This window comes from Tenrec ecaudatus, chromosome 10, assembly GCF_050624435.1.
Source record: "Tenrec ecaudatus isolate mTenEca1 chromosome 10, mTenEca1.hap1, whole genome shotgun sequence".
In the NCBI taxonomy this organism is placed as follows: domain Eukaryota; kingdom Metazoa; phylum Chordata; class Mammalia; order Afrosoricida; family Tenrecidae; genus Tenrec; species Tenrec ecaudatus.
In genome coordinates, this window is record NC_134539.1 from 125,421,429 (window position 1) to 125,444,638 (window position 23,210).

A 23,210-nucleotide genomic window follows, 5' to 3' on the forward strand; every position below is an offset into this window, starting at 1 on the left:
CCATTAACAGAGGCTGCCCTGGGGGAGTTGGGAGGAGAGGCAAAGGGAGCATTCTTATAGCCTTCATTTACGCATGCTCAGTGTGGATCTATGAATGCGCATGTGTCAGCTTTTCACAGAGCTCCCACACTGAGAAAAAGCGGTGAGTACCCTGCTCTAAATATTGGTAATTCAAGGTGGGGGGAAAGCGTGCATTTGTTTGACTTTTCCATTAGGAACTAGCTCAAACCTCAATGTAACCTAAATAGTACCAGGTAACGAAATATAGCCTCTAATAAAAGAACGAGAGAGAGAGAGAGAGAGAGAGAGAGAACACCCATCCAGCCTGAAGCCAGTAATAGAGTGGCCGACGGAGGTGAGACCGAGGAATGGCCTTTCAAACCACAGGTGCACGGTGGACGGAGGACTGGGCGTGGACGCAGCGTGAAGCCGGCACCACGGAGACTCCGCCAGCCAGAGGGGAGGCAGAAGCACTCAATGGAAGGAGCGGATGGCTAAGACCTAAAGTCGGGCAACTGGCTCTAGACGTGCTGTGGCTTCTGAGACACAAAACCATGCACGCCACCACTTAGGACAGTCGTGTCTTTCGGCCTGTAACCCGTCAGATGTGCGTATTCGACTTTGTGGGTCAAACGGCCTGTCGCACAGCAACTCAACTCTCCGCTGTCATGCTGAAGCAGCCGCAGACGACAGGATAGCGCATGCGCACATGCATGGACATGGACATCTGAATCTCCTGTCATGAGCCAGCATTCTCCTGCTTCCTTCTTACTGCCGCCTCAACCAATAACAAAAGGTGACAACCATTCTTAGTTTGTGGGCTGCTCTGACAGAGGTGGTGGGCCAGGGGGAACACTGATCTAAAGGCATAAAACAAAAACAGACAAAAACTCACTGCCATGGAACCCATGCCAACTCAAAGCCATGCTGTAGGGCATGGTGGACCTCTGCCCCTGTGGGTTTCCGAGACTGTAATTCTTTTTACAAGAGTTAAAAGCTTCCCCTTTCTCCCTCAGAGGCTGGGGATTTGAACTACTCACCTTGGGTTTAGCAGCTCAACGCGTAACCACTACGCCACTAGAGCTCATGCCATAGTCTATTCAAAATATTTACCTGGAATCTGCCCTGCCTGTAGATAGGCCCTCCAGTTGTGTGGAAACACAGTGGACAGGAGTAAATTAAATAACACCGTGAAGACGATCAGCTCCATCCAGAAAATGGGACACTGTCAGGGCAGTGGGGGTCTGACCTCTTCAACAAACCAGTGTGGCAGAGAGAGGGCTGTAACTAGATTAAAACAGGCTCCAGGCACACCCCATCGGGTGTCACTGCAGGCCTGGATCCAGGGCTAGTTTAGGCAGACCAGCCGCGAGGAGTATTTCGAGATCCCCTGAAGAAGCCTTCATATTTGAGGAGAAAATTGACTAAAATGAAAAGGTGCAAACACTATGGATGAAGACTGCATGTACAAGCAACCCTGGCTGTGATGTTTAAAACGTTACACATTTGGGCAGAGAAGCAGCATGGGCGGCTAGACAGAAGCTCTGCAGTGAGGCGCTCAGACTGGCTTCAGGGTGAGCTCCGTCGGGTGGGAAGGCGACATTGCCCTATTGAATTCTGCCTGGTTGGATTTTCCGGTTTCTCGTAAGGCACGTGTACGGCCTCAATAAACGATTTCGTTTTGAAGTTCACTCCTTTTTAGAAAATAAAGCTCATACAAACTCGCAGTTGATAGACTAAAACCCGTCACTGCTGGCCCGTGCGTACCTTCAACGGACCAGGAAGCCAGCTAATGTGTCTCCTCCTAACCCGTCTTGCGTTCACAGGAGTTGCTGATATGTCCACTCCCCAGGAGCCCTGGCGGCACCGTGGTTATGTGACAGGCTGCTAAGCAAAAGGTCAGCAGTTCAAAACCGCCAGTTGCTCTGTGGGAGAAGGACCGAGCTTTCTATTCCTGTAGAGTGAGTCTCGGAAATCCACAAAGGCAGTTCTGCCCTGTCCGACAGGGTGGCTCTAAGTTAGCATCAGGTCAGTGGCAGGGAGTTTGGGTGGCGCTGTCGGGTAAGCACTGGACTCTCAACCCAGAGGTCAGCGGTTCAAACACCTGCTGTTTTAAGGGGGCAGCATGAGGCCGGGTGTACAGCCTCAGAAATCACACATCAAGTCGGAATGAGTCGTCATGGGCTGGATGGCAGCGGGTTTCGGGGTGAATAGCTATACTACATACACTTTTTGTTTCTAAATTCTTTATTTCATTCCAGCCCCTCTTGTTTTGCCTGCTGCGATGCCAGTCCCATACCGTTCTCCTTACTGAAGCTTTGAAGTTTGTTTGGTATCTCAGAAGGCAACATTCGCCGTTATTTAAAAAACCTTTCTGGCTATCGTTACAAATCTACTCTTCGGGCGCCCGCTCCTATCCGAAGTACATTCACTACGAGGTGAGCCCGAAACAGTCACAGGTCCCGTTTTCTGTCCCCAAACGGCAAGGACAGAGCCACCCTTCCTGTTTCGTTACCTTATAAAGCTGCAGACTAATGCCGGCAGCCATTTTCCCTCCGTAAGACTCTGAGAAAATGTAGAAGGGAATCGTCTAGGAAGAGAAAAAATAGACAAAGAGGTAAGATTCCCCGGGTGCCGTTCAGCTCACCCACATCCATTTCAATTTCCCCATGCCTCCCACCCGATAAACACTAACCGACCGCTGGGATGTTCTTTGCAGCCAGAAGCCAACTGTAGACACGAAAGCCCACAGCCCAGCTCTGGGTGTGGAAAGGTCCCCCCTGGAATCCCATCGCTTAAGTTTGGGTTGATTCTGAGGGACATTGTCCGGTGGCTGCTCCTCGTCCCCGGCTCCGCTCTCCCCGGTCTGTGTTTACCTGGAATTCCGTGTGGCAATCGAAGAATGTTTTCAGCAGCACCATCATGTCTGAAGCCACCATGTCAAGGTTTCTGGTGTACGCGTCACTCTTGTTGACGTAACTGAAGCCAGTGCCCACGGGGTTGTCCACAAACAGGAGGCTGGCCGACTGGAGCTACCCACCACAGAGCAAGAGCGAGATGCAATTAGTCGATGAGCCAACAGTGACCTGATAGAGGTGCAGCAACCCCCCCGCGTGTGCAGGTAGCCACGCGGCCACGCTCCTGCTGTTAAAAGGGGTTTTCTCTGAATCTGAACGATGGGACATGGGCTGGAAGCACGGAGACTGGTGATCCAAGAATTCAAGTGGCTTTGCACACAACAGCAGGTGTGAAAGGTCACAGGTCAGAGGCTGTGAAACCATTCCCTCTGGGTCTGCGCAGGGACTCTCAGCGGTGAGCTCTCTTGAGTCTCCGGGCCTCGCGGCCCCACGCTGGTTCTCTCCAAGAGGAATCCACATGAGCCGGACTTCCTTGTACACTATGAGAGCAGAATTCCTTTTAACGACTTTCCCAACGAAGCCGAGCATTTCGGAATGCTACACCTGAAAGCATCCTTCGTAAGACGACAGACAGCCCAGCCACACCCTTGACTGACCAGGATATCCGAACCCAGGACGAGCCTGGGCCTGGACCTGTCCAAGGTGGGTACCGGCAGCATCAAGACTAGGACCTGAGTCCATGCTGCCCTCGAGCCCTCGGCAGCTTGGAATAGGACAATGGGCATTGTACAGCAAGTGACATGATGACGTAGTTAGAACGGAGCACAGGAGTCTCCCAGGCCAAGGGCACACCATGTGCAAGGGCTCTGAGGCCAGAGGAGAAATTCAAAGGAGACAGGACTTGACGAGGAGAGTCTACAAGCGGTTGTGATCACGGTGAGCTGGGTGTGAGTGAAAGCCCAAGACAAGGATGTTTCCCGTGCAGAAGCCTTAAAGTAGGATACTCGTGGGTAAGTGGGAGGGCCCAGGTTATGCCCGGGAGACGGATCTGATCTTCTCAGTAACTGGAAAGTGTGAAACAAAGGAGTGGTTTGCATTGGAGAAGGCACTCAGAAAAAAACCAAAACCGCTGGTGGTGGTGATGGAGCAGAGGGAGTACTACACCAAACCCACCCGCACCACTGCCACTGAACGGATTCCTACTCCTGGTGGCCTGGCAGGAGAGGGCAGACCTGGCCGCATGGGTGTCCGAGGTGGAAAACCTTTACAGGCGCAGAAAGGCCCATCTTTCTCCCTTGGAGCTGCTGGTAGGTTCTAAGTGCTGGCCTTGCAGGGAGCAGCCCAGCCTGTACCCAACTCTGCCACCAGGACCCCACAAAAGAGGGGACTGAAGGCAAAGGCTAAAACCATTGGGGTGCTAAGCATCGTGTTACCATAGGACCCAACAGTTCCACTCCTATGTAGATACTCGAGAAAAATGAAAATACACATCAGCACACAAACACTGGTACACAGATGTGCACAACAGGGTCATCCACCCTAACCGCGATGTGAAGACAGCCCAAAAGCTCACCCATTGAGGGGTGCCGTCTGTCTGTCCAGTGGAACCTCATTCGCCGACAAAACAGGATGGAATGAACCTTGAAAAGACTGTGCTAAGTGAAAAAGCCAGGCCCAAAGCAGCAGGCACTGGATGGCTCCATCGATGGGTGGGTGCAGGGGCTGGGAGGGGTGAGAGGGTGACAGACAGCTAACCCACCGAACACAACTCCGTGAACGTGCTGGAAGCCAGAGGACTCTACACCCGAGAGAATTACGCAGCAGGCCGGAGAGAGGGAAAAGGGTTGGAAATTGTGCGCAGGTCACCAGAGTGACCCTTACAAGGGTACGACCAGGCCACGGTCTGGCACTTGGAGGAGGTTTCTGAAGGCAAGCGGAGAGAACAGACGCAGGCTGGGAAAGGCGAGAGGGGGTGGGGTGGGGGTCGTGAGTACTGGCAGCTGCGGGTCGCAAGCAGCAGCCCAGGGGCAACTGTCTAAGGAATGCCCAGGGAGTCTGCCCAGGGAAGATGGTGGCAGAGGGGAAGCAGGGCAGCCTGACAGGCCTGGGACCCCACCCGGAGTTGGGAGGACAGGGCAGGGCAATCCCCACTGTACCCAGGTGGTATTTCGAGGCTTGAGTTCACTGTCCAGGGGCCCAATTTCCTCAAAGTTTCCAAATCCAGTGCTGGAACCACCTGGACCTCCCTGTGGAAGAGAAAAGCAAAAATTAACCTAGAGACGGTAGTAGTCACGCCTGGTACTGCAGTTCTGAGTTGGGGCTCTCCCGGGCAAAGGCTCTATAGGGTCAGGTGGAGAAGAGTCCCGAGGGGCGGGGGGGGGGGGAGGCGGGGGGGGGGGGCGGCTGGCCAGTGCTCTGGTGGATCTAGGATGCCAGCTAGTCTGGGAAGACCTTGAGAAGACTCTCAGCTAAGGTGAGGGGACAGGCCTGGGGCCTCCCTGTGCACAAACATGGAGAGGGATGGAAGCCTGTCGCTCAAGGAAAACGGGGCCCACAGAAATCTGCGCAAGAAACTCTTTGAAACAGACAAGGCAGAGTTGAGGAAGCTAAACAAGTCATTGTCCACGTGAACCACGACCTTTACGTAGGACCTTGAGATCAGAGGAACTCGTGGTGTCCTGCTGACCAGGAAGCAACAGCTGGGTCCTGAGAATGGAAAGCAAAATGTGGCACTTAAGGCAAAGTCTTAAAAAGCCCAGATTCTAGTTTTCAATATTTTCTGCTTTCTTCTTGATTGCAGTTTTTCTTTGTTATTGTTATTTTAGGTTTCTTGTGGGGCTTGTTTGTTTTTCTGTAAAGGAGATACAGGATGAGCAAACCCACGAAGGCAGTCACTGGATTAGTGTTTCTTGTGGGTGTGGCGGGGGAAATGGGGAGCTAATAATAAGTAGTACAAACAAGCAGAAAACATTCTAAAATTGTGGTGATGACTGTACAACTTTTCTTACTATGAATGAATGGTTGAACTATGTGATAATAAAATTGCTATTTGAAAAAAAAAAAGTCCAGACTTCTTGGACTTCTGGAGACTGGAGGGTCCCCCACATCATCCTCTGAAACACCCCTGAATCAAAACTTCTCCACGGGGTCGTCTTTTAGCTGACACGTCAGTTCATACCATAAACCATACCTTCCATGAGTCACGGGCTCCCACGGAAAACCATCTATAGGATGGTCTTTTCTTTTTTGAAGCTCTTTTCAACATTCACTGAACAGGAAGTGAGGGCACGGGGGTAGAGAAACTAAACGGCTGGGATAGGAACAGCCAGAATGGAACTAATGAGGAAGCGAAAACGATGCTACCCAGCAAATATGCAGGCACCATTGAGAGAGGAACTCAGTGTACTGTGTGAACTCTCACCCAAACCAGTAATTAACACACACATGCAACCAGGCATAGATCCTTGAACAAAGCCTTTTGCGGGGTAAACTTATTATGATCAGGGGGACAACCAAATTAAAAGGGGGGGGGGTTGGGATCCTTGGGGATTTGGTCCTGGCCAGGGGAAGAGCCATTTGAGCTGTTTTTGATAAGCCGTGATGGAACAGAAGATGATCCACCCCAAAATAGCAACGAGAAGCTGGATGGAGGATGCGTCTGTCCTGTCCGAGAACATCTTCTTGTACAATCTATTTTGTGCCCAAAACTTTGGGATGGGGCACTGCTCTGAAACATGGAAACCGTGCCACTGAGCTGTCCTACGGAAGGCACCTACAACAGTTCACATTGCCACTCGGGGTCATGACCTGATTCTCAAAGATACCCGGAGGCTTCACTGCTGCCTCCTCACAGGCTGCTAAAATAATCTCCTTTTCCTCAAAATTACACATTCCTTCCTTAATCATTGTCCCCTTTCTTCTCCCTTGGGCCTGTGGGGAAGTGGGCCAGAGCTGGTTAGCGTCTCCCGGTAGACTACCGTCAGACAGCATCTCAGCCCATGTGACCAGAGGTCGCAAACCGAACACTTACGGGTCCCAGCAGCTGGCACTGCCATGAAGCCATGGAATCAGCTGGGAAGCCCTCAGAGAGGGCTTGCCTGGTCTGAAGCTCTGGGGCTGGGGGATCCAGGCCAGAGTGGCTAAGTGGCTTCCCCTAGGGGCAGGTCTGACTCAGTGTAGCCCCAGGTGTCCGAGTAGAATGGAACGCTATAGAGGGTTTTTCCCCTCCCCCTAAATTTTATTTATTTTGTGATTGCTATTGAGAATATACACAGCAAAATATGCATCAATTCAACATCTCCTATCTGGTCGATTTAGCATCTCTGGTTACAGTGTTTAACTTGGCTCCACCTGCCTTTCTGATACATACATATACGCGACCTCCCTGCCCACTGAGTTTCCTATCCAGCTTTTCCAGTTACTGTTGCCACTTAGATCTCACATGTTGCTGTTAGGGGTCGTGAAGTACAGCCACAGCCACTGGATGCAGCATAGAACAAAGGACGGTCGGGCCCTGCACCATCTCCACCACTGCCGTCACGATCGCTCCCATCCTTGCAGCCAGCTGGCTGAAGGGCTTCCTCTTTCCTGCTGACCCTCTACTTGACCAATAAGAATGCCCTCCTCCAGGCCTGGTCCCTCCTGTTCACCTACTTGAAGTGTGTGAGACGAAGTCTCGCTTCTTAGGGAAGATTCTGGCTGTACTCCTTCGAAGACCGCTGTGTTTATCCTTCCGGGAGCCCATGATATGGTCGATACTCTTCTCTGATGCCGATTCAAATGCATCCCTCCCTCTCCAGTCTCCCCTAAATCACAGCCCGTGAGGAGACTGAAAGTAGCACGGCTCGGGCCAGGTTCCCCTTAGTCTTCAGAGTGACATCTGTAGTCTTTCGCACGTTAAAGAAGTCTTTTGCAGCAGATTTGCCCAGTGCAATACGCCATTTGACCTCTGACCACCTTTTCTGTTTATCGTGTTGTTTACTGCACCAGTTGTGAGGATCTGGGTTCTCTTTCCATGGCGTTGCAATCCATACTGAAGGTTGGAGTCTTTGAACTTCATCAGCAAGTGCTCATACCTTCAGCCTAACACAGGCGAGTGTGCTAACCTGGTGAGGTTTCTCCCGATTTGGGCGAAAAGGAGATTTCCTGATTTTTAAATGTTGGCCACTGATTCAATCAAACCACCTACTCTGCAGGCCGTGTCTTCAGTGTGCTGTGTACAACCCGTGAAATGCAGGGCTTTTACAACTATGCGCCTGAGAGCAGAGGGGAACGTGGGGAGTTGGGGCTTCGGGGCGCTGCACCTCCTCCCGATATAGCACTTGTACTTTAATCTGCTGTGACTCCGTGTGTTACATTTTCACCTGGGGACAAACGATCCTGCTGATGAAGAAACAGTGTGAGACCACAGAGAACCCCAGATTATAGAGCAGAGGTTCAAAGGAGGGAAGAGTCTTCAACAGCTGCAGGTGACCGAAGGCAGCCAGGTCTCAGGACTGGCAGCTACATCTGGGCTTCCTACCTGTGCAGTCAGGCTGCTGGGGGCAGTGATGGTGTGGGCGCAGCATTTTCATCTTCCCCCAAGAAGACTGGTCTGATTACCTGGCCCATGCACCACCGCCCCCCATGGAGTGGTGTCAGTGGAGGCTGGCATGTTGCTGTAAAGCTGAACAGGTCTCAGCAGAACGTCCAGATTAAAATGGACTAGGAGGAAAGGCCTGGCTATCAGTTTCTGAAAACCAGCCAGTGAAAACCTCATGTGTTACATGGTCCGACCCCATGTGTGACCCTTGAGTCACAGCGAGTTGGGGTCACCTAGATAGCAGATGACAGCCACCACCACTGGGGCTGGGCCTCCCCTCCAGCCCACCGAGGAGGGGCCCCCCTTTCTGCAACTGACTCCACTATGTTCTACCTCACCAGCTGAATCCGAATCAAAGAGCCCAGGAGGCAAAACCTGGGTATTGGGAGGCACCTTCCCTAATGCCACCTGGGGAGAAAGCTGCATGGCATAGCATGGAGCTAAGCAAGCCTCAGGATGCCCTATGTACCGGCCAGCAGCCCAGAGCCCCGGTAGACTGTGTCCACATTTTCCAGAGATTGAAGCAAGATCATACTTCCCAACCCCTCCCTAAATATGGGTCTTCCAGGCAGGGCCGTGGGCCCCGTCTGGGCAGATATTTCAGGAATGCCAGGAAGGATGCTTTGGCTGCCCCCAATTCCACACGCAGAGATCAAGATTAAAGCAGGAGCACACTCAGGGACAGGGAGGGAGGGCAGGGCCCCCAATTCACACTAAGATGAGAAAGGCTGGTGGCAAATCCTTTCTTTTCTTTTTTGGCAAATCCTTTCAAAAGACTGGTGTGTTCCTCACGTAATTTCATGTCAACTTGGAGATATATAAAAGTTTAGGGGTGGGGTCAAGCTGTCAATCAGGTCACAGTCTGATGGTGCCACTTGTGGGCGTGGCCTTCTCTTAAGGAGGATCCTGGGAACCTCCCCCTGCCTCTCTGCCCCCACCTTCCTGCCTGCTGGCGGACCCTGGTTGCGGCCAGAGCCCTGGAAAGGTGTCTTCCACCATTGGATCCACAAGACTTTGCACCCACCGGCCCGTGATCTCCCTGCATTCTGCGTCATTGCTTGTTGCTGCGTGAGATGAAGAGGGACCGATGGACTAGTTTCAGACTTTTGGACTTGAGTTGGACTGGGCTGGGATGTCTTCTCAGTATATAACTACTTCTTGACAGAAAACCCTTCCTTACACATGTAGGATTTGTTTCCCCAGTCAACCCGGCCTCACAGAGTTGGCTTGGGAGTAGAACTGTAAAATGGGCAGTCACTTTGGAAAATAGTCTATCATCCCCCCTCCCTCACCCCCCAAAAATCAAGAACTAAACTTAGGGACCCTATCATGAAAACAATCCATGCACACGGAGTCTGTTCTGACTCAGTGATCCTACAGGGCCAGGGTTCCTCCACTCGCGGCAGACCGACTGGAGGAAGACGAAATACCTGTCCACACGAAACCTGGTCTGTGCTCCCATCTCCGCAGATGGGCCACTGTGGGCCGAAGGAGACCGAGCCAAGTGCTTTTTCCTCGGCACTGCAGCTTCCGCCTGCTGGACCACCCTCAGGCTCCCCTCAGTCCAGGCCTTCTTCCCTCTGTGTTCCACACCCCAGGCTTAAGGATACTTACTTTCTCACCCCAAGTTCAAGACCAAATTTGCCACCTGCCCCCACCTCCCCACCCCTGTAGGTTTGCTATAACTGGGCCTGCCTCAGTCTCCCCTACCTCCATTAATCTCTCAATGTCTGAAGATGAAAAACAAAAAATTGGTTTATGCAGGCTGATCATAGCATTATTCAGGAAAGACTAAATCGCAACCTCCCAAATGGCCCCCAGTGGAGGAGTGAATAAACACAATGTATCCATCAGCCATAGAAAGGAAGGAAGCATGGATACCCCCGCCAACTGGGAAATCCCTTGAAAGCACTAAGTGAAGCCATCCTTCCTGGGGAGGGACTTCTACAGAGATGCATGCGCTCAGGACACAGGGGTTAAGGGGCCCCAACATAACACAGTAGTGAGGCAGGAGCCGTGTGGATGGGCTCTCATTCTGCTGCCCACGGGGCGGCTCCGAATCAGAAGCACCTAACAACAGCACCGCAGAGACCGAAAGGAGAGTCGTGGCTGGTTAGGGCCTGCGCAGAGAGGGAAAGGGAAGGAGGCGGAAGCTAAAGGGGAGGAAAATGCCCTGCATGGGACCTGGAGATTGGCGGCAGGGACATGGGAAGATTCGAAGCATCAAATTTCCACTGAGTGAATGATATGGTAAGGGAGTCTATCTCAATAGGCTGGTTTTTGTTTTTCAATGAGAAAAGAAAGAAAATTTGAACACTTTTTGGGAAAAGCCAACAGATCGGTGTTCCCCAAGAGCATGAAGTCAGCGTCCAGACAGGAGGACAGAACAGGAAAGGACGGGCGGTCAGGGGCCTGCTTGCTTCTGAAGCTGAGTGTGTGCACAGGTAAGCGTGTCATCGCACACTCTCGGTACCTCACTGCCGTCGAGTTGCTGACTCATGACGAGCATGGGACAAGGAGGAGCTGTCCCTGTGGGTTTCTGAGACTGCAACTCTCTACATGAGCACAAAGCCTCGCCTTTCTCCCCCGGAGCTGCTGGCGGTTTCTAACTGCTGACCTGGCAGTTTGAGCAGCCTGATGTGTAACCACTGCATCACCAGGTCTCATTTTCAGTAAAGGTCCCTAAAGCTGTCTGGAGGTCATATTAAGAGACCTCATTCAATGTCGAGAACTCCCTACTCTTCAATTTGGCCTCCTTAGGCTGCAACACTTCCTCTGCCCAACTCAGGTACCCGTGGTGCCCTTGTGCATCAAATTAGAACATTTTCATTCCATTTAGCGCTGATGTCCCCAGGCAGAGGACATGCCCAGGTGGCTGCTGGCCAATTGGCTCAGGTTTATCAAGGCTGAGCAGCCTGTCCATTTCAACCCTTAGCCAGCAGTGAGAGGTCCAGGGTGGTTGGCTGGACTAATGCACCATAATGCTCCCCAAAAGGCTGGCAGCTTGAATCCACTGAGGGGTGCCTCGGAAGAAAGGCCTGGCGATCTTCTTCTGAAAAATCAGTCCGTGAACACACTACAGAGCACAGCTCTCTTCTGACATGCTGGGAGGTCAGCATGAGTCAAAAACCAACACGACAGACAGCCAGGTGGTTGTCTCTGGCTCCCAGGGAATAAGAGAAGTGGGAAATGAGGTGGTGTCGGGAGCCTGACCTCAACCCCGGCTCAGACAGCCACGCCACTGTTACCTGAAGCCACATGACCAGGGGCAGTTCTGAGAAATTCTTGCAGGGGTTGGTGGCATAATAGAGCCACCAGAACATGTGGGCGTCCTTTCGCACGGTCACATAATCCCATACTTCCTTGCCCTCCTCCCTGGGCCAGCTGAGGGCAGCGCCTGAAACAGAAGCACAGTTAGATTTCCTAGAGAGAGCCTGAGCCCAGGTAGAAGCACGCGTGAAGGAGGGGGCGCTGTGCATTTCCCAGGCTTCCCCACCCCAGCAAGAGTCCACAGAGGATGCCCAGTGGCGATGTCCGTTGGGAAGGGACTCGGGTAAGGAAAACCAAAAGGCACACAGAGCACAGGGGTGGGGCGGGAGCCTGCGACTCTCACTGTCATCTCTATGCACTTGGGCACTGCTTGGATTTATGAAAACAATATATTTGGGGGAAATAAAAAAACAAATACTCAAAACGCAGCACCGTTTTGCATACTGGAGTAACACGTGGCTAACATCAAACCAAACCAAACTCACAGCCACGGAGTCCCTGTCCCTCATAGTGACCCTAGAGGACAGGCTGGCCCTCCTTCCGGGAGTGGAAAGCTCCATCTTTCACCGTGGAGCAGCAGGTGGTTTTGAATGTTGACCTTGAGGTGAGCGGTCTAAAAAGTAATGCCCACTAAGCCTCCAGCATTCCCACAGGACCACAAAGACCCTGCAAATTAAAGGACCGGATGGTTCAATTCAGGCCCGGCTCCTTTTATGGCGCCCCGCAGAGAGGGAGGTTTCGTATGGTGAGGGTTTGTGGGGACCCTGCATTGGGCACAGGGGTCTATGGCACTTTTCCCAACAGCATGTGCTCCCTGTGTCTCCGTGTCACATGTTGGTTGCCCTTAGCGTATTTCAATTCTCTTCATAATGCTGCCGCACACTTAACCGATTACAGCATAGCATAAACATCACTTGCATATGCACTGGGAAACAAACACAAGTGTGACTCACTTTACTGTGACATCGCTTTATCACTTGATCTGGAATAACTCGCGGACCGTGTACCTGGTACTAGAATATAAATACACACACACACACACACATTTTAAATCCTCATCTTAACTCCCTAAGTAAAAATCAATTCTGGATGGATCAACCATTTACATTTTAAAATTAAAATATTAGAAAAGAACACACACAAAAGAATATAAAAATAAAACTAGATTTTTTTCTGACCTCTGAGTGAGGAAGGCATGTAAGACTGCCCCAGAGGGTTATGATGAAAAATATTCACTGAGACAAAATGAGAAAACTGTTAAATTTCAGTGTACGATATGTGGGTTATATGCCAATAAAATAAAATTTTAAAACCTGTTAGATTTCTGTACAACAAAATGAAAACAGTAAGCAATTTTAAAAATCTACAAGTATGGGAAAGGGGAATTTTCCTTACTCACATAGTGCAAATCAAAACACCAAACTGACTGCTGTCAGGTCAATTCTGACTCACAGGGACCTGATAGGACAGGGTAGAACTGCTCCTCTGGGTTTCTGAGACTTTAAATGTTGACAGAAGTACAAAGCCCCATTTTCTTCCACAGAGTGCCTGGTGGTTTTGAACTGCAGACCTTGTGGATCATTCCTAAGACATCACCCTGACACAACTAGGGATCCTCGTGTAGGTTAGTTAGGGAAAAACTGGAAACACTAGTTGTTAAGTGAAGAGTCTGAAAAACATCATAGACTGCTATCTAGTGAAGGAGTCAAAGTCTGGTTAACATCCCTAATGTTCAAAGAGATGCATTAAAAAATTGATGAGGCCATTTTTTTTTTTCACAAGAGAAAAGCTTGTAGTTAGTTCAGGGATCGTTTGCTGGCCCTTAGGAGCGTTTTCCAGTCCAGTCTGTTGGGGCACCACGCCCTGGCCCCAAAGTCCACTTTCAGCATTCCCTGGGGACCTTGCCACTCCATTCCCTTGCTGTTCCGCTGCACTCCCCCAGTGATTTGCCTCGGTGTGGTGGGATCAGGTCAGGTGCAATTCCCACACTGTGTCTCCGGTGCAGTCCCCTGTGAGGCCATTTTTTAAATGATGGCAGTACTAGTGTCCCCTCAACCCCTGCACCGGCCAGCGGCACTGTTAGACAGGAAACAGAAGTACCCAAACCAACAGAAACTCTCTTCTTCTGTCTGTCTGTCTCTCTCTCTCTCTCTACACACACACACACACACACACACACACGAGGTAAGGAGGCCCAGTGGTACACTGGGCTGCTAATTGCCACGGTCGGGGGTTCAAACCCACCCTCTGCTCCCCTTCCAGAGAAAGTAGGGGCTGTCTCCTCCTGTAAAGATGTAAAATTTTGGAAACCCTAAGGAACAGTGCTATGTTGTCCTACAGTGTCACTATGAGTCTGAATCAAGCCAGGAATGGTGGCTGGGCTATAGATGGAGGTATAAGTTTGCTCCTGTTAAGAACTACCGCCTCGGTGACCTTATCCAGGGTCAATTGAGTCAGAACTGACTCTGATGGCAGTGGTGGGTATGTTTGTACACACACACGCAATGTGTATACATATATGCACACGATACATGCATACATCAAAACAACAACAACCCATAAGCCCATTCTGACTCAGCTGCCCTCCATGCGGGAGCAGAATCGAACCACAGGATTTCCTTCACTGAAGCCAACTGTCTCCCCCTGGAACAGCGAGCGGGTGGGTTTGACCTGCCAGCCTTTCGGTCAGCAGCCAAGTGCTTAACCACTTGTGTCACCAGAATGACACTCCTACATACGTGCACACGAGAAGGCTTGAAGAAGTGCACGGAACAATGGAGTTTTCCACGGACTTTTTGAAGTCCCTTCATATACATATACATATACATCACCACATAAACAACAAACCCAACCTCCCTTGGTTAGCTTTCCTAACATCTGCAAACCATGGATCTGCAAACCAACCCCCAAACTCACTGCCCTGAGTCCATGCTGACTCATTGTGACCCTATAGGACAAGGTAGTCTGGTGAGTTTCCGGGACTGTAACTCTTTCCAGGGGTAGGAGGCTCCGTCCTTCTCCTGAGGAGAAATAAGGCTAGGACAGGGCAGGTGTGGCCAGAAGGTGCACACCTCTCTCACACACACTTCAGATAAGTGTTAATTAACACAGACGAGTTTCCTTGAATGTGACACCCCAAGACCTGGACCACTGCTGACCTCACCCCTGGCACCCCTCCCTTCACTGCCTGGGGCCCAGTGCCAAAGCCTTGGGGACCACAGATTTTACATCATTTCCCGGCTACCAGCTGAAGGGTCAAATGATCCCCAACTTGAAAAAGGTTAAAAAACAAAAACTAAGATTAAGCAAGTGCCTAAAGTCACAAGACAAAATCCTGACGCTTCAAATACTCTTTTTGTGTGTGTGTGTGCTTGTTTCAAGATCTGGAGACATTTTTGGTGAATGAGTTGAAATCCGTTTGCAAGCCATCTTTTCTTCTTTTTTCTTAAATCACGGTGCAGGGAGAGGATAGCTCTGTTCACATCCTTGGGGGAAAGCCTTCCGCTAATGGAAGGGCTCCTGCGGGGTGGGGTTCGGCTCAAAATAAAGATATTATAACCTCACTCAGAGGCCCATCACAGCAGGAGAAGGAGGTGAAACTTCCAGAGGGTGAGAACCGCACTGAGCAGCAGCACGGCCGCTTCCACTAGGCACAGGTCAGAAAGAAGGTATCCCAGAGCCCAGGGCAGGGTGGAAAAAGCACTTTGAATTAAAACCAGAAATGGAGGAGGGGACGTTCAAAATGAATAGACACACGCACGGCGAAGACCCGGCCAGGTGAGATTGGTTTACAAAAGCACAAGCCCTCTACCTCTCCCCGCCCCGATGCGTCCAACTTACCCGCGCTGAGGCCGAGCAGGAGCCCCAGGATGCCCAGATCGCGGAGCCTCCACAGCACCAGTTCCATGGCGAAGCCCTTGCCGCAGCAGCCGCAGCAGCAGCAACAGGCTGAACCCCGCGCCTCTTCACGTGACAGCGGCGGGCGGGGCCTGAGCCCGGGAGGGCCTGGGCGGGGCCTGGTGCTGGGGGCGGGGCCTTGGGATGGCGGGGCGGGGCCTTGGGAGGGCGGGGCGGGGCCTGGGCGGAGCGGCTCTTTGCATATTGCGAGCCCTCTGCTGGACGGAGGACTGGCTCCTTAACCCCCCTCCGTAGTTCCTTCCGACTCAGCCAGTACAGGCAGGGTTTCTAAGGTTGTAAAAGAAACCCTTAAAGGAGCCTCATCTTTCCCCCCCAGAGCTGCCGGTGGGTTTGAACTACCACATTTGAAGTTAGCAGCCCAACGCTGACCCCGCAGCACCCCCCGGCCTGCTTAGAGCTACTGCCCAGAGCTGAGCTTCCTTGACAGTTGGTACCTTTGAGTTTGGCCTGAGGACACAGGATTCGTTGCTGTGACCAGGCCAAGAGACTGAAATCAAACTCACTGCAGTCAGCTCAAATTCTGACTCCTAGCGACCCTATAGGACAGATTAGACCAGTCTCTGGATTTCCCAGGCTGTAAATCTGTAAAACAGAAAGCCTAGCTGCTGGAACTGCTGGCCCTGCGGTTCACAGCCCAACCAGCCCTGCATGTAACCCATCTGTGTCATCGCCCTGCCACTGCTGAGTGCCCAGGTGGATATCCTTTCTTTGACTCCGATTGTCTTTTTGTAACTCTTAGTTCCTGCTCTGTGTGTTTGTTGTCGCTGGATAATAACAGTTGGTTTTTCCCTTCTCTCCCCTGATAACCTGCTATAAACGTTGCGTTCTGGATCATGTCTGTTTCAGGGATCCATTGTAAAGATGGATTGATAAGGCCTTGTTTCAAGACCCTTTGCATCACTTCTTGCATCTGTTGCGACTAAAGTGGTCGTCAAGGAGACGTCTAAATCCACAGTGACGGTGGCCATTGCGACTCTGAACTTAGATGTGTTTCTGGTCAGAGCCATCTCTATCCCTCAGCAAGCCTTAGCTGCTTCTCCTTACAGCAAGCTCCTGGATGAGAGCCCTGGATCCTTTTAAAGCCTGACTCTGCTGCTGGTTGGAAAGTATGCTTGTTTCCCTTCCCTGAAATTTGTTTTTAAGATTCCTGTACTTTGCAAATTACACGCACTGTGAACATTTGCCCATAACCATTGGTGACATTTGGATTTTTTTCCTCGCCTGGTTTACTTTTTAATTCATTAAAAAACACAATCCTAAATCACACACAATAAAACAGAAACCAATAAAAAACACAATTTCAAAAATATTGTTTATTTTTTTAAAAATACATCAATAGTTGATCACCAGCATTATTTTGTGTTACATTTTCTTCACAAAAAATCACTTTAATGAAGGGAAAGGGTCTTGGGAAGGGGGACAGGGAAAAAAGTAGAGGGCAGATATTTCTTGTGTGTGTGTGTGTGTGTGTGTGTGTGCTAGAGAAAAACAGACTTCAGATTCAAATGCCATCCATGTTTGCTGTTAGGCGCCGGCAAGTCAGTACCGACTCGTCGACTCCATGCCCAGCAGAGCAAACGTTGTCTGGCCCTGGGCCATCATTATGCTGTGGCCACGTTTGAGTCCATTGCTGCAGCCCCTGTGTCCTCCTCTCATTGGCTGCCCCTCCATTGTGCCAAGCGTGCTGTCCTTTTCCAGGACTTGATCACACGTCCAAAATATGTGAGTTGAGGTCTCAACATCCTCACGTCCAAGGTGCATTCTGGGTGTACTTCCGAAGCAGACTGCCTGGTTCTCCTGGCCTTCCACGGTTTTTCACTATTCTCTGCCAGCACCCTCATTCAAGTGCATGGATTCTTGTTCAGTCTCCCTTAAAGCTCTCCCAGTGGCTGAGCCTATGTCCTGCGCACTTGTGCCGCTTCTGTTCTCTATAGACTCACTTGGATCACAAACCTGGCTTCAGCGTGAATTCTTTCTTGCTTGGAGCCAAGTATGGAGGTATATCTCTCCCATGAGAGAGAGAGAAGAAGAGAGAGAGAGAGAGAAGAAGAGAGAGAGAGAGATACCTAACGGAGGGACTACAGAAATAGGGAAGGGACAGTGCCTGGAATACATGAACTATTGTTGAGGATTGGCAAACTTGACAGAATTGGTTCTGAGGCCCTCCAGTCGTCTTGGTCCCACCATGACTCTGAACCACAAGACAGTAGGATCCCAGTTTCCACCAAGGATATGCTCAGGCAAGTTCCTGAGGGTGAGGCTGGCTCTCCTGGAACTGGCCAAGAGAGTCCCAGCCAACACACTCTGCCTGAGGGCAAAACCCTTTCATTATGTGTATTTGACCTTAAATTCTGAGCACAAGGTTTACAGAGTGGACTCAGTGGCAAAGGGGGTTATGTGTTGGGCTGCTAACCATAAGGTCAGCAGTTCAAAACTACTCTGAAGGAGAAAGATGAGGCTTTTCTATTCCTGAACATATTTATAGTCTTGGAAACCCACAAAGACAATCCTCCCCTGTCCTATGGGGTGACTACGAGTTGATAGCAATGAGTCTGCAATTTGGTTATTTGTGGGGTTACACGAGTGGGTAAAAGGTGCATACTTGCAAGGACACGTGCTTTTCAATTTATCAGGGAGTGGCTACGGGACAATGGAAGAGTAGTTGGGGGCATAAGCGTTACAAAAATTGCTTTCTCAACCATGCCTGTTTCGAAGGGTTCTCTGTAAAGATTTATCTATAATGCTGTGCATTACGACCTTTCACCAGCACAGGGAATCCAGGACAGATAAACCCCTCAGGACCAATAATGATGTGGCGATACCAGCAGGGTGAAGGGAAGGTAGCATAGAAAGGGGGAACCGATCACAGGGATCTACATATAAACCCCTCCCTGGGGGACAGACAACAGAAAAGTGGGTGAAGGGAGACATCAGACAGTGTAAGACATTTAAAAAGTTAATAAATTATTAAGGGTTTGTGAGGAAGGTAGGGTGAGGAGGGAGGAGAAAAATGAGCTGATACCAAGGGCTTAAGTAAAAAGACAATGTTGTGAGAATGATGATGGCGACAAATGTATAAATGTGTTTGACAGCTTGACACAATGGATGGATGGATGGATTATGATAAGTTATACGAGCCCCAATAAAACAATTTTAAAAAATGACCTTTTAGGTTGAAGTTATCACATCTTACGTATCCCAAACCGTTGGACCATTTTCCACCTTGGAAAAGCCTTCTGTGAGCAGATGAGGAGACCCTGCACCTGCCCGACCTCAGAGAACAAGACGGTCTCTTTCAGAGCCAATGGCTAGGGCAGCAATGGTAGGCTCCAGGAGCTACTGCTAGAAAGGCAGGTTTGGACGTTCAACATGGGTTCTGGACCCATGTCAAGACTTCACAATGGACACGCTAAGGGCCTCTGATTTCTAAGGTCCTTATAGACTGCGCTTTCAAATGGAAATGCTGAGTTTCTGGAGCCGGGTCAACCTCGGTTCTTGCCACGCAGCACTGAAAGAATTCTCATCGCTGAAGCACTTTTGTGAGTTTTTTTATGAACGAAATGAAAAGTTTCGGGTTTTACAATCCCAACTAGGTACACGCTACTTCTGGAAAGCATGCTAAGCCAGGCTGGGGCTCACAACTGGGCATGAAAAACCTCATGGAAAAGCACACCCATACGTGCGGAATCCCCAGGGACCAAAAGGTCAAGAGCCTGTGGGCCTGGGCAGGCCTGGAGGGGGCATGCTAGCGTGTGTGCGCCGGCATGTGGGAGAGTGCCCCCCACCCCCAGTCTGCCACTGAACAGGAGCAGCGTGGCAGAGAGCTAGCCTTTCAGCAGCCATGGTACTTATGGTTGGCAGGCATGGTTGAAGGTATTGGCTGACCTCACTGGCTGCGTGTAGGTCCACCTAGGAGACCTCATGACCTACAAGGAAGCTAAGTTTTAGTTTTCGTCTATGCTTGGGGATGGGGGGGTCCTAGTCTGTGCATGCTCAATTTAGGTCGTCCCATGGGTGTCCAATTAGTGCCTGATTTCTTTCTAACCTCTCTACATGGGCCCTTGCAGGCATTGGGGAGAAGACCTCACTGGTCCCTATATCTAGCTACCTTTCAGAAAAGTGCCCTGCTGGGGCATTGGTGAACAGATGGGTGGCATTATAACCCCAAGATTATAATACCAACTAGGGTTCCTTCCTCTTTCTTTCCAGCGTTTGCATTCAATCACCAATAATTACCTAATTATCAGTTCAAAACCATCCACTGCTCCAGGGAAGGAAGACCTGGCCGTCAGCTCCCAAGAAGAGTAGTCGGGGGACTGCTGGGAGTAGTTCTGCGCTGTCCTGTATGACCACTGGAATTCAGAATTGATTCAATGGCGATGGATTTGCTATCAAAACTGGAGAAAGGTAACTATTTGTACGCTCCTTTGAGGAGTTGTGCCCTGGTGGCATGGCTGGTTGCGAACACGTGGGGCGGCGGGTCACGGGGCAGCAGTTTGACCCCACAAGGCAGTCCGAGGGAGAAAGATGAGACAGATTCCTCCTGATGGAATTTACAGCCTTAGAATCCCCAGAGAGCAGTTCTGCTCAGTCCTGTTGGATAGCTCGGAGTCAAAATCGTTATGATGTCAGTCGATCAATCATTGAAATGATCATTGAAATTGGAAGACTCAGAGCAACGAGTGATAGGAAGATGAAGCGTCTTCCTCCTCTTCTTTCTAATTTCCCTATATCTACTTACTGCCGAAGGAGCCTGCGTGGCACAGGTGAATGTTGGGCTGCCGTAGGAAAGGTCAGTGGTTCAAACCCAGCAGCCTCTTCACAGAAGAACTATGAGGCTGTCTGCTCCACTATGTCTTGGAAACCCTAAGGAGCCGTTCTGCCCTGTTCCATAGGCTTCCTGTGAGCTGGAATTGCCAGTGGACTTATCGACTACCAGGTTTCAACCACTTCAAAATATATATATAATAACAATTCTGACTCATAGTGACCCTATAGGACAGAATAGAACTGTCCCTTTAGGTTTCCATGTCTTTACCTCTCTACAGGAATAGAAAGTCTCATCTTTTTCCTGTGGAGCCGCTGGTGGGTTCAAACTGCTGACTTTCTGGTTTAGCAGCCCAATGAGTAATGTACCAGACTATAATCATTTACTTGTCTAGTAACTTTGGAGAATATATCTAACCTTTCTGACCCGTGGTATTTTTAATCTTCAAAATAGTATTGTTAGAGTTGGGGTGGGGGAGGGAAAAATAGTATTTGCAAGGAGAATTTAAGGAGTTAACATATGTCCCAACCACGTAAGCTAGTGATGAAGAACTTGAAGAATTCTACCAACATCTCCAGCCAGAAATTCATCAAGCATGATAACCCCCAGAAAAAGTTCCAGGAGTAACGGTTTCCTGAAGGTATGGCAAGGGAGGGAAGCTGATAGAAATGGTGACTGTGTAACTCCTCTCAGGGGAAGTGAACCACAGAATTGTAGGTGAGTGGATGTATTAGATAGTGTGAGATATGGCATATATATATCAACACTAATACAGGTTGGGGGATAGGAGGGGAGAGAGAGGACAAAGGGGAGCAGATATTGAGGCGGTTATAAAGAAGGAGAAGGTTTGAAACTGATGGTGGCAAAATGTGTACAATACTGCTTGATGGGACTGAACTATGAAAGGCTACGATATCTGTAAGAGCTCCCAATAAAAGAATTTTTTAAATGGTGCACTGATAATTAGATAATTATTGGCTACTGGAATGCAAACGCTGGAAAGAAAGAGGAAGGTACAGTAGTTGGAAAATACAGTCTTGGTGATTGTGTCAGTCTGGGTAGACTAGAGAAACAAATCCACGGACACACACAAAAAGTGTGTGGCTAAGAAAGAGATTTATATACAAGAGCAATTGAACAATGAGAAAACATCCCTGCCCAGTCCAGATCAAGTCCATAAGTCTGATAGTAGCCCTTATTTCTGATATCAATCTATAAAGTCCTCTTCAGACTCACAAAACACATGCAATGACACCGAATGCAGAAGATCACAGGCCAGTGGGTAGAAAGTCTTTGGATCCAGTGTCATTGAAAACATCTCAGCACTGGCAGGGGTCTCTCTGTGGCTTCTCCAGCTTCCGAGGAGATGCATCCATGTGGCTTGTCTTCTGCAATGTCTCCCAGGGAATGAGAGAGAGAGAGAGAGAGAGAGAGAGGTTTTCCACCTCCAAGGAGGAAGTATCAGATTTATCAGAATTCTCAAAAGAAGGCCATGCCCACAGAAATCTCATTGGCTATCTCCAGATTGACAGCCTAGACTCCACCCCTACACTCTTAATCCTTTAATCGACACCATATTAGGTGACTGCCACAGTGATAGAAACAAAGCCAGAGATCGCATGATAGAGTTTTACAAAACCAATGACTTGTTCACGGCAAATGCCTTTTCTAATAAGCAGTGACTGTACACACGGATTTTCCCAGATCGGATACACAGAATCACATTAACTACATCTGTTAGAAGAGATGATAGAGAAACTCATTATCGGCAGCTGAGACCAGGCCAGGGGTTGATGTGGAACTGATTATTAATTTCTCACAAATAAGTTCAGGTTGAAGCTGAAGAAAATGAAATCAAATCCACTAAAGGCAAAATATGACCTTGAGTCTGTCCCACAGGACTTTCCAGAACATCTCAAGAAAAGACTGGATGGATTGACCACTACTGACAGAAGACCGGATGAGCTCTTGGAGGACATCAAGAACATCATTCATGAAGCAAGCAAAAGGTCATTCAGAAGACAAGAAAGAAAGAAAGAAAGAAAGAAAGAAAGAAAGAAAGAAAGAAAGAAAGAAAGAAAGAAAGAAAGAAAGATCAAAGTGGATGGCAGAAGAGACTCTGAAACTCGCTCTTAATCATAGAGTAGCTAAGGAAATTGAAAGAAATGATGAAGTCAGAGAGCTGAACAGAAATTTTTAAAGGGGAGCTCACGAAGATAGAGTAAAATATTACAATAAAAGGAACGCTAAGGCTTAGAAAACCCAAAAGGAAGAATATGTGCAGGATATCTTAAACTGAAAGATCTACTTAAAAAAATCAAGCCTCAAGTTGCAGTACTGAGTCTATGGGCAAAATAGCAAAAGGAGATGATTAAGCAGAGTCGCTGTACCAAGAAGAACTAGCTGACACTCCGTCATTCTAGGAGCACATGAGCCAGAACGACTGGTGCTGAAGGAAGTTCAAGTTGCCCTGAAAGTTTTAGCCAAAAACAAGGCTCCAGGAATTTAGGAATACCGGTTTCAAATATTCCCACAAACTGATGAAGTATTTGAAGCACTTACGTGTCTATGCCAGGATATTTGGAAGACAGCCAGTTGGTTGATTGAGTGGAAGAGATCCATATTTGTACCCATTCCAGAAAGGTGGCCCACCAGAATGCTCAAGTTATAGAACAATATCACTGATATCACTTGCAAGTAAAAGTTTGCTGAAGAATCATCCAACCATGCTTGACAGAGAGCTGCCAGAGATTCAGGCTGGATTCATAAAAGGACGCGGGACAAAGGATATCACTGCTGTTGTCAGATGGATGTT

General features: G+C 49.5%; 1 protein-coding gene across 1 annotated transcript in view; it reads right to left on the reverse strand.

Moving 5' to 3' along the window:
• Positions 1-15,706, reverse strand: part of SCPEP1 (serine carboxypeptidase 1) — a 30,009-nt gene extending 14,303 nt beyond the window's left edge. Inside the window, exons 1-5 of the mRNA XM_075561558.1 lie at positions 15,550-15,706; positions 11,688-11,836; positions 5,015-5,104; positions 2,877-3,032; positions 2,516-2,590 (exon numbers count right to left, since the gene is read on the reverse strand). Of these exons, the coding sequence (XP_075417673.1) occupies positions 2,516-2,590; positions 2,877-3,032; positions 5,015-5,104; positions 11,688-11,836; positions 15,550-15,616 (537 nt within the window). The 5' untranslated portion in view covers positions 15,617-15,706. The remainder of the gene's footprint in view (positions 1-2,515; positions 2,591-2,876; positions 3,033-5,014; positions 5,105-11,687; positions 11,837-15,549) is intronic.
• Between the last annotated feature and the right edge of the window lie 7,504 nt (positions 15,707-23,210).